The sequence below is a fragment of the Periophthalmus magnuspinnatus genome, chromosome 11 (assembly GCF_009829125.3).
Source record: "Periophthalmus magnuspinnatus isolate fPerMag1 chromosome 11, fPerMag1.2.pri, whole genome shotgun sequence".
NCBI classification, from domain to species: domain Eukaryota; kingdom Metazoa; phylum Chordata; class Actinopteri; order Gobiiformes; family Gobiidae; genus Periophthalmus; species Periophthalmus magnuspinnatus.
The window spans coordinates 13556722-13573954 of record NC_047136.2 but is presented as its reverse complement, the minus strand read 5'-3'; the positions used below and the strand labels follow the sequence as shown (position 1 = coordinate 13573954).

The 17233-nt window shown below is 42.2% G+C and overlaps 1 protein-coding gene across 1 annotated transcript; it reads left to right on the top strand.

The window, feature by feature from the left end:
• Positions 1 to 243: 243 nt before the first annotated feature.
• LOC117378695 (lysine-specific histone demethylase 2) lies at positions 244 to 17058 on the top strand. The gene is made up of 21 exons (XM_033975352.2): positions 244 to 400; positions 1139 to 1278; positions 2167 to 2288; positions 2379 to 2468; positions 2775 to 2886; positions 3042 to 3155; positions 3237 to 3275; positions 4098 to 4284; positions 4740 to 4924; positions 5197 to 5367; positions 6670 to 6744; positions 7026 to 7160; positions 7484 to 7655; positions 8048 to 8175; positions 10628 to 10759; positions 10846 to 10920; positions 11087 to 11203; positions 11286 to 11411; positions 12165 to 12287; positions 12359 to 12511; positions 16266 to 17058. The coding sequence occupies exons 1-21, from the start codon at positions 385 to 387 to the stop codon at positions 16347 to 16349; spliced, it is 2496 nt and encodes an 831-aa protein (XP_033831243.1). The 5' UTR covers positions 244 to 384; the 3' UTR covers positions 16350 to 17058.
• Positions 17059 to 17233: the final 175 nt, after the last annotated feature.

The following is a 17233-nucleotide window of genomic DNA, read 5'->3' as shown; positions in this document are numbered from 1 at the left end:
TTTAAAATTGTACCGCAAATCAGTAAAGCTTGCTGGAATATAAGGAGGTCTTAAAGAATTAATAAAGTCGATAAAAAGTCGACAAAAACTTCTTATATTGAGTTGTATCGTCCCAGATCTCTGCATTTGCCGCTGTTGTCAAAGTCCAGAGGCGTTCTGAAGTTGCCATGGTGACGGCCGCTGTAGTACTACCGAGAGCGACGAGAGCCAAAATGTGATAAACGCGAACGCCCATTTCCTCTTAAAACAGGAAGTGGTTCTCGGCTCATATCGTCGCATTGATTTCACTCACAACAATAAAAGATATTCAGATACTATACATTTCACCATAGAATTTGCAAAGATAATAAAAATCCTACTTGAACAAGGGTACCGTCGTAACTAATGCTGTCGGACGCAGGTCAGTGTTCAATAAACGATTTCATGGTTGGCTACAGGCTACATTTGACAGGGGGTTAGCTGGTGTTAAAGGGCTTGTTGTTGTACTTACCGTCATTTTTCCATGCTGTTTGCTTACAGACTTATTAACTTACAGATTTTCAGTACTATATTCGGTGTGTATATACATGTTTGAAAGAAATATACTAAGCACGCTAAATTTCTTAGTGATTTAACTATTGCTCTTTTCAACAAGACAATAGCTTAGCCTGCAATGTTTTATAGTTAAGCTCTATGGAATGATGTTGCTTTAATTTATAGTTGTATTTTGCACACAATGAATGCTGTTCTAGCATTTTCGCCGCCAGACTGAAGTGAGAACTGTTCATGTGAAAAGTTGCAGCAGGGAACTAACAGAATAACCAGAATAATAACTGTCACACTGTTCCTCCTAAACAGTGTAAAGAGGGCTTATTTATTTACACGTGTATAAATTGCTGTATATTGCACCATATACCAAAATATACCTCAAATGATCCTAAGGAAACAATAAACCCTTTTGGAAATAAGAGTAAGCTTTACCTGAATAACACATTTGTCTTATTTTATTAGAATTTTTTTTTTTTTTTTTTTTTGCAAAATACTGCACATATTATCCTTATCAAACCCTTCATTAACCAGCCATAAGTCTATAATTTTAGAAGGAGTTGCCTTGAAAGCTCACTACCACATAGTGTATAAACAAGTCAGTTTTTTTCAGACTACTCGGGGAATGCCTCTGGTTCCCGTCGAGTTCGAAAGAGGAGTTCAGGAGAGTCACCTGGAGAAGGAACACGCTCTGCAGGACGACAGATGAACGCCAGGGTCAAACGCACCAGCAACCCCCCACCATCTGGACAGGTATTCAGTCCACAATGACAATAAAGTAATTAGGGATGCGCGATCCAGCTTTTTCCATTCCGATTTTGATACTATAACTTTAAGTATCTGCCGAAAGTATCAAGTATCAACCAATACCAGTGCAGAGACTGAAAACTAAAATAAATAAAATAAGACAAAACTGATCCAAATGTTATGTAGCGGTTATTTATGTCTCAAGTAACTAGAGTATAAAAAATGTAAACATTATGAGACTTTTTGGGCTAACTATGACCAATAAATAGTCTTATTACATCAGTTTATAAGTCCAATCAGGATATCGGCTGAACCGATATTTTGAAGCCGATATCTAATCCAACAATATTTTTATCGGATCCCTGCATCCCTAAAAGTATCTGTATGTCACAATGGTGAGACAATGGTGAGACAATGGTGAGACAATGGTGAGACAATGGTGAGACAATGGTGAGGCAATGGTGAGGCAATGGTGACACAGGCGATTCTTGCATTTTTTGTGTAAATATCACTTTTCCCCTCCTATCAAATCTAATCTTTCTGGTGGAGGGTCTGCCTACTGCTTGACTTTAGGGAGATGTTATTGCTTGGAATGTCTGTGCCATTACACTTGACAAGCAAATTAATCCAAGAGAGATTTAATTACTGTTAAACATTAGAGACAAAGCAATAACATCTCCTTTAAGATAAGCAGGTAACTGACCCCAATTAAAAAGTGGAACTTTTCCATTGTATATTAGCAGTATGTAGCATCTTTGTCATTTGCAAATTCACTGAAATACAATACAAAAAAAATGTATTCTAACATTTGGGAACCTACAATTAGAAGAAGCTTGACATGTGTACAGAACATACTGTAAATATTGAGTTAAATTTAGGGATTTTTGTATTTAGATCAAAAGAAAGGCCACAGACACAGAAGAAGAAGATGACCAGTCAGAGAAGAAGTACAGAAGGTGTGAGAAGTCAGGGTGCTCAGCCACGTATCCAGTCTGTTTCGCAAGTGCTTCTGAAAGGTACCCCTTAGCTGTTATAAAAACAATATGCATCTGTTGAAATAATAATTTGACAAATAATAATCTGAATTATGTGTATTCTTATTTTAGGTGTGCTAAAAATGGATACACGTCTCGCTGGTATCATCTGTCCTGTGGGGAACATTTTTGCAATGAGTGCTTTGATCACTACTATAGAAGGCAAGTTTCTCTGTATTTTTTATATTTGTGATATGTACATATATAATTAATGTTTTTTTTTGTTTTTTTTTATATTTCAACCCTACAATTGGGACTTAGACAAAGAGGCAAATTATTTATTATCTATTTCCTTCAGCATTATTGTACTTCCACTGCAATTGTATTGTAAATGTATATTTTTTGTCTGATCCCTGTGTGTTGCTGCTTCTTGGCCAGGTCACTCTTGAAAAAGAGTGACCTGGCCCTTTTTTACCTAGTTAAATAAAGGTCAGATAAATAAAAATAAATAATTTTGCATTCTTCCAGTCACAAGGATGGCTATGAGACATTTTCTGCTTGGAAAAAGGTCTGGACCAGTAATGGCAAAAGTGAGCCCAGTCTTAAAGCTTTCATGGCTGACCAGCAACTCCCATACTGGGTTAGTTTTTTCATGTTGTCTAATTAAAAGTTGCACTATGCCATTTGAACCCCATTCACCAGAAAAGTTACATTTCACTTTAAATTTTAATAGCAGTTGATTTAGATATTAATCCAAAACAACATAATACACACTGTTGCTTTTTTTTGTTTCAGATTCAGTGCACAAACTCAGATTGCAGGAAGTGGCGTCAGCTGACCAAAGAAATTCAACTCACAGCTTCTCTTGCTGCACTATACCGATGCGGCATGAAGTTTAACAATGTTAAGGTAAAATGTATATTAACAAGCTTAAAAGGTCTTTGAATACTGTTACTAATCTTGTTAATTGTCTTTTTTTTTTTTTCAAAGACTGAAGGAGCCGACCATTGCTCTCAACCTGAGGACTTGGTGAGTTAATTTAAAATATTAGAGCTCTATTTGGTGTTATTGCTATTATTAATGCTTTACATGTATAGCCAGATATAAGGATTTAAGGTGCTACGTGTAGTTTTATACCTAAAAAGGCCACGGTATTTCTTCTTATTTTACCTTTTTATGAATCTGTATCTGTACTGATGAGTTGATTGACATGCTCCATAGCAACAATTTTGAACTGAAGCACCCCACAGTCACTTCTTCTTTCTGCGCAGAGTTAAGCTTCATTAGTGCATTGCCTCCTGTTCAAACGTTTCACAGCAAAGCCCTTTGTGTAAGTGGTAAACACTGGAACGTCCATCTTGAAAGCACTGTGGAAAGAGTCTAGTTGTTTATTGCGGAAACTTGACATTGCAGAGGTTTTTTCAAAGACAGGACTACATGACTCATGATAAAACAAAGCTGGGACAGGGGGGATCATAGCAAGCACTGAGACAAATCGCTCCTGCGGCCATAGAAGAAGTGGCCATGCCCTATCTCTCATCTACCCACTAGTGATGCATGGGTTGTCTTTTTTGGGGGCGCAAATGAAGGACTGATCACCATCTTGCCTCTCTGCAGTACATGTATATCTTTGCATTTAGGGGTGTGTAATTTCATTTTCTCCGCACCTTTGTTTTAAGGATGTCATCACCTACTTATCTCCATGGAGATAAAAAAGTTAAATGCCATGCTAGCAATGACATCAGTATGATGACAAGCAGATGGCAGACCTTCTACCAGAAAAGTCACACAGTACACCTGTAACATTGTCCATTCATTCACTTACTCACCTTTTTTAAAATCTCTTTTCAGAGAGTGGCGGAGGTGGGTGAAAGCTGGTGGCAGTCGATGCTCATTTTGCCTCCTCTGTTCAAAGACAGTCCAGCAAGTCCTTTCCTTGCAGCGTATTACCCAGACTGTGTGGGCATGAGTCCCTCTGGCTCCTCTGTGTCTCCCAATGAACTGAGAGCAGACCACTGTCGAACTGTACAACCACAGAGTAAGTCTGCTTTAATTTAAGTTTTAAAATATGTGGAAGATGGTGATCTGACACAAAAAATTTATATCTGATTTGGTTGATTACTACCAGCAGTTTTTGACCTCCATCAGATATTTACTTAATTATAGTTTAGATCAAAGATTTCTATTTCCAAGAAGTTGAGTCCCCATTGTACTTTGTAATTGTATTTTTTTCCTTTTTAGGTTCTGAATTTAATCAAGTTAATTCCGGGCTTAGTCCTGATATGGCACCCTTTTAATATGTTGTAACTTTGAGTACCAGTAATTGTTTTCAGACATAAATATATTAGTTGATTTTTTTTTTATGTGAATGTAAATTCTGTTGAAATTAAGTATTTTACTGTTAGCATGGATATTATAAGATCTAACATAAAGTAAGCCAAATATTTACTTAGTTTAGCTTACATTGGTGTAAAACATTTGTCTTTTCTGTAGTCCCAGGTCTGTGCCCATATTTCCAGCCCTTTTACCAGCCAAATGAATGTGGGAAGGCCCTGTGTGTGCGTCCGGACATGATGGAGCTGGATGAACTTTATGAATTTCCTGAATTTTCCCGAGACCCGACAATGTATCTGGCTTTGAGAAACCTCATTCTAGCTTCTTGGCACCGAAACTGTAAGGTAAACATAATTACTCTGAACTTCCATATTAATGTAATTTCAGTATACCACTTATGACAAACATTAAAAGTAATTTTAACATAAAACTTGCATATCTATCTATCTATCTATCTATCTATCTATCTATCTATCTATCTATCTATCTATCTATCTATCTATCTATCTATCTATCTATCTATCTATCTAACTATCTAACTATCTAACTATCTAACTATCTAACTATCTAACTATCTAACTAACTATCTAAATATCTAAATACATATTTTCCACAGGAGGTGCTCACATCTGAAAAATGTGCCCTCCATGTGATTGTTCGAGGTTTGGTGAGGATCCGCTGTGTTCAGGAGATGGACCGAGTGCTTCATTTTATGACCAGGAAAGGCCTCATCAACACTGGGGTCCTGTCTGTGTCCCGGCCGCTGTTGCCGGAGACACACCGCTCTGTAAGTGACATATAATGTATCAAGGCGAGGAGCTGGAAGAAGCTTATATTGTATTGTCTTAAGTAAAATCTTTGCAAATGTTGAAACTGTTACAAAGTCCATTGTTTTGGTTAAGTTTAAAGAAACTGTACCTGATTTTGACTGTCTTAATTGTAAAAAAAACGAACAAGTTACGGTTAAACTGTTTTCACGGGTACAAAGTTATCCCTCATTTTCCTGTTGGATTCTGAGCATTCTGATTATTCATGGCATAGATTTTCTTAAGAAGCAGAAACAGAATTTGTCCGTTACGTTGATAAACAGCGCAGAAGCACTGCTTCCTGAGAACTAGTAGTAAAGACTTTCTAATTAGATGCAGACAACACATTACAATCTCATTTTGACCCTAAGAATTGCTTTAATATTACCTATACCGAAACTGGGGCAAAACAGATTTTACTTAATTTTCATGAAAAATTCGGATACATCCTCTTTAAGGTTAAGGTAGACTTTGTTGTTCCAGTAGAGACAGGCTTGGTTAGGCTTGGTCAGGATGACCTCAGTCGGAGGATTTTCCCTATTGTGCATGTTTTGGGTTCACACTTCATTTAATCCAGCCATACAAAAAACAATAAAAGTTAGGAGTATTTCACTTTTCCACTGCACAATGTTGTGTTCGCCTTAATGGGCTCAGTCCCATTTACTTCGAAGTCCACTCTGGTTTGGGAATTAAAGTTATCAGACTTTTTGAAAACTGTATACCTTAAGAGTTCATGGGCATCACAGCAGCTACCATAACAGTAGTTTTAACCTCTAAAAAACACATTTAAAACACAAGATTTGGTGAAATGTTTTAATAGGTCTTGTGGTCATTAGTTATCACATAGCTAATTGGCCCCGGAACCAGCTTTCAAACTTTTAAACTCTATGGGAAAAATAAATTGTTTTGTCATAATTGCCATAAATGACTCTCACCTTGCTTGGTCTTGGTGTATTAGCTGGTTAAGTGAACAAAGACAGAACAGGAGACAGCTGACACAGTCCTATTGGGAGGTGTTCTAAGCACTTAGGTAAACCAAGCATGGGGCCATCCCCCGATTTACTACCTGACTACTACTACCTACTACCTACTGATCTACTTATTTATATTTCTCAGAACACTAGTCTGTATTTTTAGTCACTTATGGTATATATTAAATCAGTACAACCCTGCTTAAAAATATTTGATTTTTAAGCTGTACAATAATGTTAATTCAATAAAAAATCAGTAAATGGACTTACTCAGATTTATGTGATTCATAAAAAACCTGTATTAATTTGCAGAAAAATGTTATCATTATTGGAGCAGGGGCCTCTGGACTGGCTGCGGCACGACAACTGCACAATTTTGGCACTCAGGTAACCACAGACTGACAGGCATTGAGTAGCAGCAATACATCACACTTACAGGCCAATAAAAATAGTACATTATTAGAAACAGTACATACATTTACATGGACAGTAAAAGGTTTGGTGCATGTTTACATGCACAAAAGACATCTGATCATCAAAAACATCTGATAGATTATTCATGTAAAATGTAACTATTCACATATATTTCAATAATCTGATAACTCCAGAAATCAGATAATGATATTTTTGGTCTGCATGTTAACACAGACATGATTTCTATATTCCAGGTGGTTGTGCTGGAGGCGAGAGAGAGGATCGGAGGTCGGGTTTGGGACAACACCTCAATGGGGGTCACTGTGGGTCATGGGGCTCAGATCGTTAATGGCTGTGTGAACAACCCTATTGCACTCATGTGTGAACAAGTAAGGATTTATTTGATATTTGAAAAGGGACATTGCGCATCAAACAATGCATATGTGCCCAAGTTAGCTGATTTGAGCTTATTTTGCCAGATAAAGGCAGCCTAAAACTGAATACAAGACAAATATAATCAGTGCTGAGAATTTAAATGTAATTATTTCTCTATACATCTCAGCTGTTTAAAATTCAGTGTTTCCTAAATTTTGCCTTAGAGCTAAATATGTCTATTCAATGTTTGCGGCCTGAACCCAAATGTACCCATTTCAATAATAAAAGTCAACTGGTTTTGTTGAGTAAAATTATAACATGGCATTTTTGTTTTCAGATGGGGATAAAGATGCATAAACTGGGAGAGCGCTGTGACTTGTTTCAGGAGGGAGGACAGGTCACTGATCCGTCCATCGACAAACGAATGGATTTTCACTTTAACGCAATTTTGGACGTGGTCTCAGAGTGGAGGAAAGACAAGTCGCAAAACCAGGACACACCACTAGGAGGTACAGTGTTATTTTTCTGTTTCCTTCCTCTAAATACTTTTATGTTATATGCTCAACTGCTTATAGAATATTGTCACCATCTATTTATACTTTATCCTGCTTGGGGACTACAGGTGTAAAATACCATTCATTGTATAACCTGGTACCAGTATCTGTCCTTTGACTTTGTACTGGTTAATGTATTGTTTTCTGCTGTCCCTGCATGTAACAATACCATACTATCCCAAATGTTGATTAACTAACAACATACAATAAATGTTATCTTTTTAATTGAGGCTTTAAATGTTATCTAGATCTTATAATGACTAGCCTTCTTAATTTTAAGTCCCTTTATCATCTGACCTGAATTCAATAATGAATCCAAATGTTTAATTTTACATTTTATTTTGTAGAAAAAGTTCAAGAAGTGAAGAAGAACTTTCTGCAGGAGTCTGGGATACAGTTTAGTGATTTGGAGGAAAAAGTTCTTCAGTTTCACCTCAGTAACCTGGAGTTTGCTTGTGGAAGTCCTCTAGGCCAGGTTTGAATAACACATCATCTTAGTATTTGGCTCAATAATTAAAGGTAACTTTTCTGATGGATGGTCCATCAACTGCTTGTATCCATGGAGATGTTGTTGTTTTCCCTGGAATATTCCACAATATATAATATTAAATAAATTATGTCCAATTAGACAAGCAAGAGAGCCATCTGACCAAGTTACAGCTCAGATCAGTGGAGAAGTGATCCCACTCACATTAAGAATGCATGTTTTTTTTAACATATTTTTGAGCAATAAGAACCCCTGTAATGGTTTGTAATCCCTCGGTCGTCCAGATATGATCCCTAGAAGAAAAATTTTAAACTGTCAACTGGAAAAAAAGTTGCAGGAGAGAAGAAGCCGTTTCTTCAGTTGTAGTTAGACTGCTGGTGTCCACCAATAATCTGCCACTCCCACAACGTTTTGTCCAGTTGACAAATTTTAATTTTTCTTTTACCTGTAATAGAATAAATGGAATAAAAGTTTAATGCCATACTGTGGGAACATTCCTGGCAAAGAATAAAAGCTATATGGAGTAGGTCATAGGTTTATAGTGTTTTAATTAAAAGTGGAAGCTGTTAAAATTATTAGGAAAGGAAAAGATAAATTGCAACATAAATTGATACTTGTTTGTGCACACAAGCTCTGAATAAAATCAACAACAGGAAGGCCCCCGGCATCTGCTCCATAACTGCTGAGATGCTAAAATCTGGTGGTGATGGCGTTGTCGAGTGGCTCACCCACATATTCAATCAGGTGTGGGAGACAGAGAGACTTCCCAGTGACTGGACCAGAGGGGTTATCCTACCCTTCTGGAAGCGCAAGGGTGACAGGCTAGACTGCTGCAACCACAGAGGCATTACCCTTCTGTCCATCCCCGGCAAGCTCTTTACCAGGATCTTGCTCACCCGTGCTCTCCCAGCCATCAGAAGCAGTCGCCGTCCCCAGCAGGCTGGCTTCATGCCTAATCGCTCCATAACCGACCACATTTCCGCCGTTCTTTTGCTGATAGAGAAGACCTATGAATTCCGTAAAGACCGACACCTCTACATCGGGTTCATAGATCTGAAGGCTGCCTTCGACACCGTCTGCCATGCTTCACTGTGGAGTATCCTACAGGCCCTTGGAGCACCACCCAAGATCGTCGCCCTACTCAAGTTGCTTTATAGCAATGCACAGAGCTGTGTCCGCATTAACGGCAGAGACTCTGACTGGTTTTCCATCTCCAGTGGCGTCCGTCAGGGCTGCGTGGCTGCTCCCGACCTCTTCAACTGCATCATTGACCACCTGATGCTCAAGGTCTGTGAGCGGGTCCCCGGAGTGTCCTTTGGCGACTACCATCTGACCGACCTGGAGTACGCCGACGACACCATTCTACTCAGCACATCCTACACCCAGCTGAGAGACGCTCTGGGCATATACAGTGAAGAGGCAGGGAAGCTTGGCCTCCAAGTGAGCTGGGCTAAGACCAAATTTATACATGTCGGTGATGGGCCAGATCCACCCCCCCTGCAGCTTGGCAATGACATTGTAGAGCCTGTGAAGCGCTTTGTGTACCTGGGGTCCATAGTGACGGACAACGGGGACCTAAATCCAGAGATTAACCGCAGAAGAGCCCTGGCAGCATCAGCCCTGCAGTCCCTCTGGAAACCACTCTGGCGACACTCCACCATCTCACGCACGACAAAGCTCCGGATATATAATTCCGCCGTACTTTCCATCCTGCTCTATGGTTCGGAGACATGGCCCCTGAACAAGACTCTGGCTGCCAAAGTAGATGGCTTTGATAGCAGAGCTCTCCGCACCATCGAAAATATCAGGTGGCCCCAGCGAGTTTCCAACCAGGGGCTCAGAGCTCGCACGCTCCAGCCCAGAGCATCCTGCCTGGCTGCGCAACGCCGCACCCGCTGGTTTGGCCATGTTCTCCGCCTTCCTGCTGACCATCCCACGAGAGCCATCCTCCAGTTTGACCCAAAGGCGGCAGGCTGGAAACGACCACGAGGCAAGCCCCGCACCCGATGGCTTGACGTCATTGCGGGCGACCTCCAACAACTTGGAGTCACCATAGAGGACGCAGAGCAGCTGGCCCTAGACCGCCAGCGTTGGAAAAAACTGGTTCACCTGGTCGGCTCAACGCGTGGGGACGGGATGCCCCCCTCCCCTTTGCTGGAGCCTTAGATAGATAGATAGAGATTGTGCACACAAGCGGAAAAAGATCTTGGAGACTTTTTCCCAAAATAAAGGGGTAAGTTTTGGGGAGTTGCACCTTTTGAGAAGCTGTTGTTTCAAAAGTTCTGCAGTAACTGCAAAAAAAAAAGGGCAAAATTGTGAATTGAACCCCACCAATGTTTGGATATTGGATATTTCTTTTTATAAGTGCCATACTGACACCTGCCCTCCACTGGTAGAATGATGTAGTCACATTCTTTAACCTGTAAAATCTTTTCTGTAGGTTTCAGCTCGATCCTGGGACCACAATGAGTTCTTCGCACAGTTCTCTGGAGACCACACTCTCCTCACTAAAGGATACTCTGTTTTACTGCAGAAACTCGCCGAGGGCTTGGACATCAGAACCAAGTGTCCTGTAGGTAATTTATATAGAAGTGCAACGTTTATAAGGGTAAAATGAAAGTTATTGGTTATTTTCATTTTTATTTTATTCAATGACAGGTTCAATCCATTGATTACTCTGGAGATCACGTCAAAGTAACTTCAGTCAATGGAACTCAGTGGACAGCACAGAAGGTAACAATTACTGTCTAGAATAAATACATAATACAAATCAATAACTTGAAATCTAGAAAGTTAATCATTTTCCTAAATAAATAAGGACTTATGAGTTGATGATTGATGTTTATTTGAATTCCATGTGAAAATCTGCTTAAATCTGTATTTTATTTTCTGTTTTTAGGTTTTGGTTACAGTCCCATTGACGTTGCTTCAGAAAAACTTCATTCAATTCAGCCCTCCCTTTTCTGACAGAAAAATGAAAGCCATCCACAGTCTTGGAGCTGGCATAATTGAGAAGGTAAAATGTATGCATTTATTGTTTATATATTTTGTTTTCTGCTGTATATTTGTTTCATATTTTTATTTTATTTCTGGCTCAGGTTGCTCTCCAGTTCCCATTCAGATTCTGGGACAGTAAAATCCAAGGAGCAGATTATTTTGGTCACATCCCCCCGAGTCCAGACCACAGAGGCATGTTTAGTGTCTTTTATGACATGAATCCACAGGTGAGGAGTCTACATACTACATATTTTACTATCCTTTTTCAATTAGCCAAATATTAGTCAGTCTTGATTTACGTTTTAAGTGGAAGTGGAGTAAAGTAATTCCACTTGTTGTAAATGTAAAATTCAACTATCACACTTAAAAATGTACTGAGAGATCTGTATCTGAATATACTTGGTCTTACAAAATAAGTTTCTATACTGTATATAGATTGGGCGATATGGTAAATAATTAATATTGCAATACCCTAAATAGGTCATATATTTGATTCTTGCACATTTTGCATTTATACTGTGTTGTCTCGGAGAGATCAGTCATACTTAAATGTGATTGGCTGAAACTTTCTGTCAGTCACCAAGCATAGTGGAGGCCGGCCAATACAAGGGGGTGGGTGGTTGCTTGCCCAAAGAACTACACTAAACATAAATGGACTGAATCACAATATGATCTCTCCATATTGGCAGATTGTCATAGGGCCAAATGATGTATATTTGACCCTATAATGTAATAATAATGTTATGTTGCCCACCCTACCTGCAAATGTACTTCTGGGTCTGTCTGAAATGAATCATTTCATACTATTTATCATTATACCTTTGCATTTTCTGTATTGTGTGTGCTTTTACTGATGAATGTGTGTGTGATTTTAAAGCTACGTCTGCCCTTGTGGGGGGACAAATACTTATTTAATTGATTCACCGATTATTTATTTTATATTTTGTTTATTACATTCCCTCTTCTATTTTTGTGTATAGGGAAAGCATGCCGTTCTTATGTCTATTATTTCTGGGGACGCTGTGGCTGCTGTCAGCGATATGAATGAAAAGGCAGTGATAGACGTCTGTATGAAAGTTCTACGGGAACTTTTTAAAGAACAGGTACAATTCTCAACAAGTTATTGTAAGATACAATAAACATAGAAATATTGTGACTTTTTTTGTTTTTTCAGGAAGTTCCAGATCCTTTAAATTATTTTGTGACGCATTGGAGCAGAGATATGTGGGCCCAGATGTCATACAGCTTTGTGAAGACAGGGGGCAGTGGCGAAGCGTATGACATCCTTGCTGAAGACATACAAGGAAAAGTCTTCTTTGCTGGAGAGGTAACATGATGAACAAAACAACTTGGAGAAACAAGTTAATTTTAACCTTTAAAGGTACACTATGTAATTTTTCTGGTGGAGGACCTGCCATTTGATTTTCTCCATAGGGATATTATAGTGTAGAACATTACAGGCAAAGCAATTACATTAAATCATCCATTCATTCATCCATTCATTTTCTTCCGCTTATCCGGGGCCGGGTCGCGGGGGCAGCAGTCTAAGCAGGGACTCCCAGACTTCCCTCACCCCGGACACGTCCTCCAGCTCCTCCGGTGGGACCCCAAGGCGTTCCCAGGCCAGCCGAGAGACATAGTCCCTCCAGCTTGTCCTGGGTCTTCCCCGGGGCCTCCTCCCGGTGGGACATGCCCAGAACACCTCCCTAGGGAGGCGTCCAGGAGGCATCCTGAGCAGATGCCCGAGCCACCTCAACTGGTTCCTCTCAACGTGTAGGAGCAACGGCTCTACTCCGAGCTCCTCCCGTGTGACCGAGCTCCTCACCCTATCCCTAAGGGTGCGCCCGGCCTCCCTGCGGAGGAAACCCATTTCAGCCGCTTGTATCCGCGACCTTGTCCTTTCGGTCATTACCCAGAGCTCATGACCATAGGTGAGGGTAGGTACGTAGATTGACCGGTAAATCGAGAGCTTTGCCTTTGGGCTCAGCTCCTTCTTTACCCCAACGGACCGATACAGCGAGCGCATCACTGCAGACGCTGCACTGATCCGCCTGTCAATCTCACGCTCCATCCTTCCCTCACTCGTGAAGATACTCGTGAGATACTTGAACTCCTCCACTTGAGGCAGAGACTCATCACCCACCCGGAGAGGGCAAACCACCTTTTTCCAGTCGAGAACCATGGCCTCGGATTTGGCGGAGCTGATTCTCATCCCAGCCGCTTCACACTCAGCTGCAAACTGCCCCAGTGCCTGCTGCAGGTCCTGGCTCGAAGAAGCCATCAGGACAACATCATCTGCAAACAGCAGAGATGACATCCTGTGGTTCCCAAACCAGACCCCCTCCGGCCCCTGGCTGCGCCTAGAAATTCTGTCCATAAATATAATGAACAGAACCGGTGACAAAGGGCAGCCCTGGCGGAGTCCAACATGCACCGGGAACAGGTCTGACTTACTGCCGGCAATGCGAACACAGCTCCTGCTCCGATCATACAGGGACCGGACAGCCCTTAGCAAAGAGCCCCGGACCCCATACTCCCAGAGCACCCCCCAAAGGACACCGCGAGGGACACGGTCGAATGCCTTCTCCAGATCCACAAAACACATGTGGACTGGTCGGGTAAACTCCCATGAACCCTCAAGGACCCAATGGAGAGTATAGAGCTGGTCCAGTGTTCCGCAACCAGGACGAAAACCACACTGCTCCTTCTGAATCCGAGGTTCGACTATCGGTCGGATTCTCCTCTCCAGTACCCTGGAATAGACCTTACCGGGAAGGCTGAGGAGTGTGATTCCCCTGTAATTGGAACACACCCTCCGGTCCCCCTTCTTATACAGAGGGACCACCACCCCGGTCTGCCATTCCACAGGTACTGGTCCCAACCACCTCAGTGACTGCAGCCAGGGTGATGGACGAGTCCGCCTCCGGGTCCCCAGTTTCTGCTTCCTCCTCGGAAGACGTGACAGTGGGATTGAGGAGATCCTCAAAGTATTTCTTCCACCGCCCGACAACATCCCCAGTCGAGGTCAGCAACTCTCCACCCGCACTGTAAACAGTGTTGGTGAAGCACTGCTTCCCCCTCCTGAGGCGTTGGACAGTTTGCCAGAATTTCTTTGAGGCCGTCCGATAGGCCTCCTCCATGGCCTCCCCGAACTCCTCCCAACCCCGAGTTTTTGCCTCTGTGACTGCACGAGCCGCGGCACACTTGGCCCGCCGGTACTCATCGGCTGCCTCAGGAGTCCCACGAGCCAACAAGGCTCGATAGGACTCCTTCTTCAGCATGACTGTATCCCTTACTTCCGGTGTCCACCACCGGGTTCGGGGATTGCCGCTGCGACAAGCACCGCAGACCTTACGACCACAACTACGAGCAGCCGCATCGACAATAGAGGTGGAGAACATGGCCCACTCAGCGTCCATGTCCCCAGCCTCCCCCGGGATCAAGGATAAGCTCTCCTGGAGGTGGGAGTTGAAGACCCCTCTGACAGAGGGCTCCGCCAGACGTTCCCAGCAGACCCTCACGATACGCTTGGGCCTGCCAGGTCTGTCCGGCTTCCTCCTCAAGCTAGCGGATCCAACTCACCACCAGGTGGTGATCAGTTGACAGCTCAGCCCCTCTCTTCGCCAGAGTGTCCAAGACACATGGTCAGAGGTCAGATGACACGACAACAAAGTCGATCATCGACCTCCGACCTAGAGTGTCCTGGTGCCACGTGCAACGATGGACACCCTTGTGCTCGAACATGGTGTTTGTCATGGACAAACTGTGACTAGCACAGAAGTCCAATAACAAAACACCACTCGGGTTCAGATCAGGGAGGCTGTTCTTCCCAATCATGCCCCTCCAAGTGTCACTGTCATTACCCACATGGGCATTGAAGTCCTCCAGGAGAACAACGGAGTCCCCAGTTGGTGCACTGTCTAGTACCCCTCCCAGGGACTCCAAGAAGGCCGGGTACTCCACACTGCTGTTTGACCCGTAGGCCGACACAACAGTGAGAGACCTGTCCCAGGCGCAGGGACGCGACCCTCTCGTTCACCGGGGTGAACTCCAACACGTGGCGGTGGGGCAATGAGCAAGCCCACACCAGCTCGCCGCTGCTCCCCGCGGGCAACGCCAGAGAAATAGAGAGTCCAACTCCTCTCAAGAAGTTGGGTTCCAGAGCCCAAGCTGTGCGTGGAGGTGAGGCTGACTATATCTAGCCGGTAACGCTCAACCTCCCGCACAAGCTCAGGCTCCTTCCCCCCCAGCGAGGTGACATTCCATGTCCCCAGAGCTAGTCTCCATGTCCGGAGATCTGGTCGTCGAGGTCCCCGCCTTCGACTGCCGCCCAGATCTCTCTGCACCCGCCCCTCATGGCTCCTCTCGCAGGTGGTGGGTCCATGGGAGGACGGCCCTACGTCGTTTCTTCGGGCTGGGCCCAGCCGGGCCCCGTGGGGAAAGGCCCGGCCATCAGGTGCTCGCTGCCGAGCACCCACCCCAGGCCTGGCTCCAGGGTGGGGCCCCGGTAACGCCAGTCCGGGAGACGTAAACAGCCTTGTTGTTTTTTTCTTCATGATGGGCTTCTGAACCGCTCTTAGTCAGACCCGCCCAGGACCTGTTTGCCATGGGTGACCCTACCAGGGGCATGAAGCCCCCGACAACATAGTTCCCGGGATCATTCGGGTGCTCAAACCCCTCCACCACGTTAAGGTGGCAGTTCGGGGAGGGGACATTAAATCATGCAATTGTTAATTTACAAATGCTTGTTTTGCTAAACAAAAATAACTATGAATACACCATACACATTTGCTTGTCCATAGAGTAGAATATCTTTATTTCTCTACTCTGGAACATTATAGGCAAAGCAATAGCATCTGTATGGAGACAAGCAGGTTACATAGTGGACCTTTAATAATGGTAGTTTAAAAGCAACCGTGTCTTGATTGCAGTAGAATAAAGATTACTCAAACATGCGTGAATCACTCTAAACGTAACTTTGAGTGGGTAGACGAGAAGGGAAAAACTATTATAACTTTGGGGGAAAGCTCTTTAAAAAAATATGTCTCCTTTACCAACCCTTTTCTTTGTCCTGTGTCCAGGCCACCAACAGACATTTCCCACAGACTGTAACTGGAGCCTATTTGAGTGGAGTGAGGGAGGCCAGCAAGATGGCAGCAATTTAATATATTATATCTAAACTCCCAAAACATCACCAGCAGCACTGCCCATAGGCCCCAAAATGCAACTAAAGACTGTTATCCAACCTGAGGAATTGCATCCTCTTCACTTGAAAATTCATTCATTTTTCTGTGACCTGTCTGTTAAAACTGTTTTGTCTCATGAGTCGAGTTTGACTCTCAAGGGCTTGGAAAATATTGATGTCTAATTTATTTGAAGAAATCAGTTTCTTCTATATAAACTTTCTTTTTTCACTCTGCAAATGAGGAGCATAATGTTACTTTAATTAAAATTGCGGCACTTCAGTTATTAATTGCTCTAAAATAGTCTAAATGTAAGAAAACTGATTAATTGCTTTTGGGGTAGCAACACTTACTTTAACTTCAGTATTGCGTGTTAATCGTCTTTGTCTATGTAGTAATGAAATGGTGTGGTGTAGTAGGGGTGCTGATAGCACTATTGAGTATGAATGTTTTTTTGACTAAAAACAGTAGATAGTTGGTTTAAACTAGACTGTCACCTCAATTCTCAGGGTATGATCAGGGCAGAAAATAAAATATTTGATACAAAAACACTAAACTATGATATAAATAAAAAGTTGTGCTTGATCAATGCTTTCCTAAAATATACACAATAAAATTACAATAAAATTGCGTGATAAAAAGTACTTAACTTGTATGTGTGTAATAAACTCAGCTGTTGACTGCCAACCTTAATTGACTACTCTGCTTATTTTTATTTTTTATTTAGTTGTCAAATTCTTATTAATTTGTCATTTTTTTCAGACTCTTTAAGTGTACCCATTATAGGTATATAATTCATTAATTGTAGTTATTGTAGTCATTTCCAGTTTCAATTTAAAACTGGCAGAAAGTAAATTGGTAAAAGT

Coding starts and splice junctions, on each gene's coding strand:
- LOC117378695 (XM_033975352.2), top strand. Junction 5,368..6,669: donor TGCCGGAGACACACCGCTCT/GTAAGTGACATA, acceptor ATTAATTTGCAG/AAAAATGTTATCATTATTGG. Junction 11,412..12,164: donor TTTATGACATGAATCCACAG/GTGAGGAGTCTA, acceptor TTTTGTGTATAG/GGAAAGCATGCCGTTCTTAT.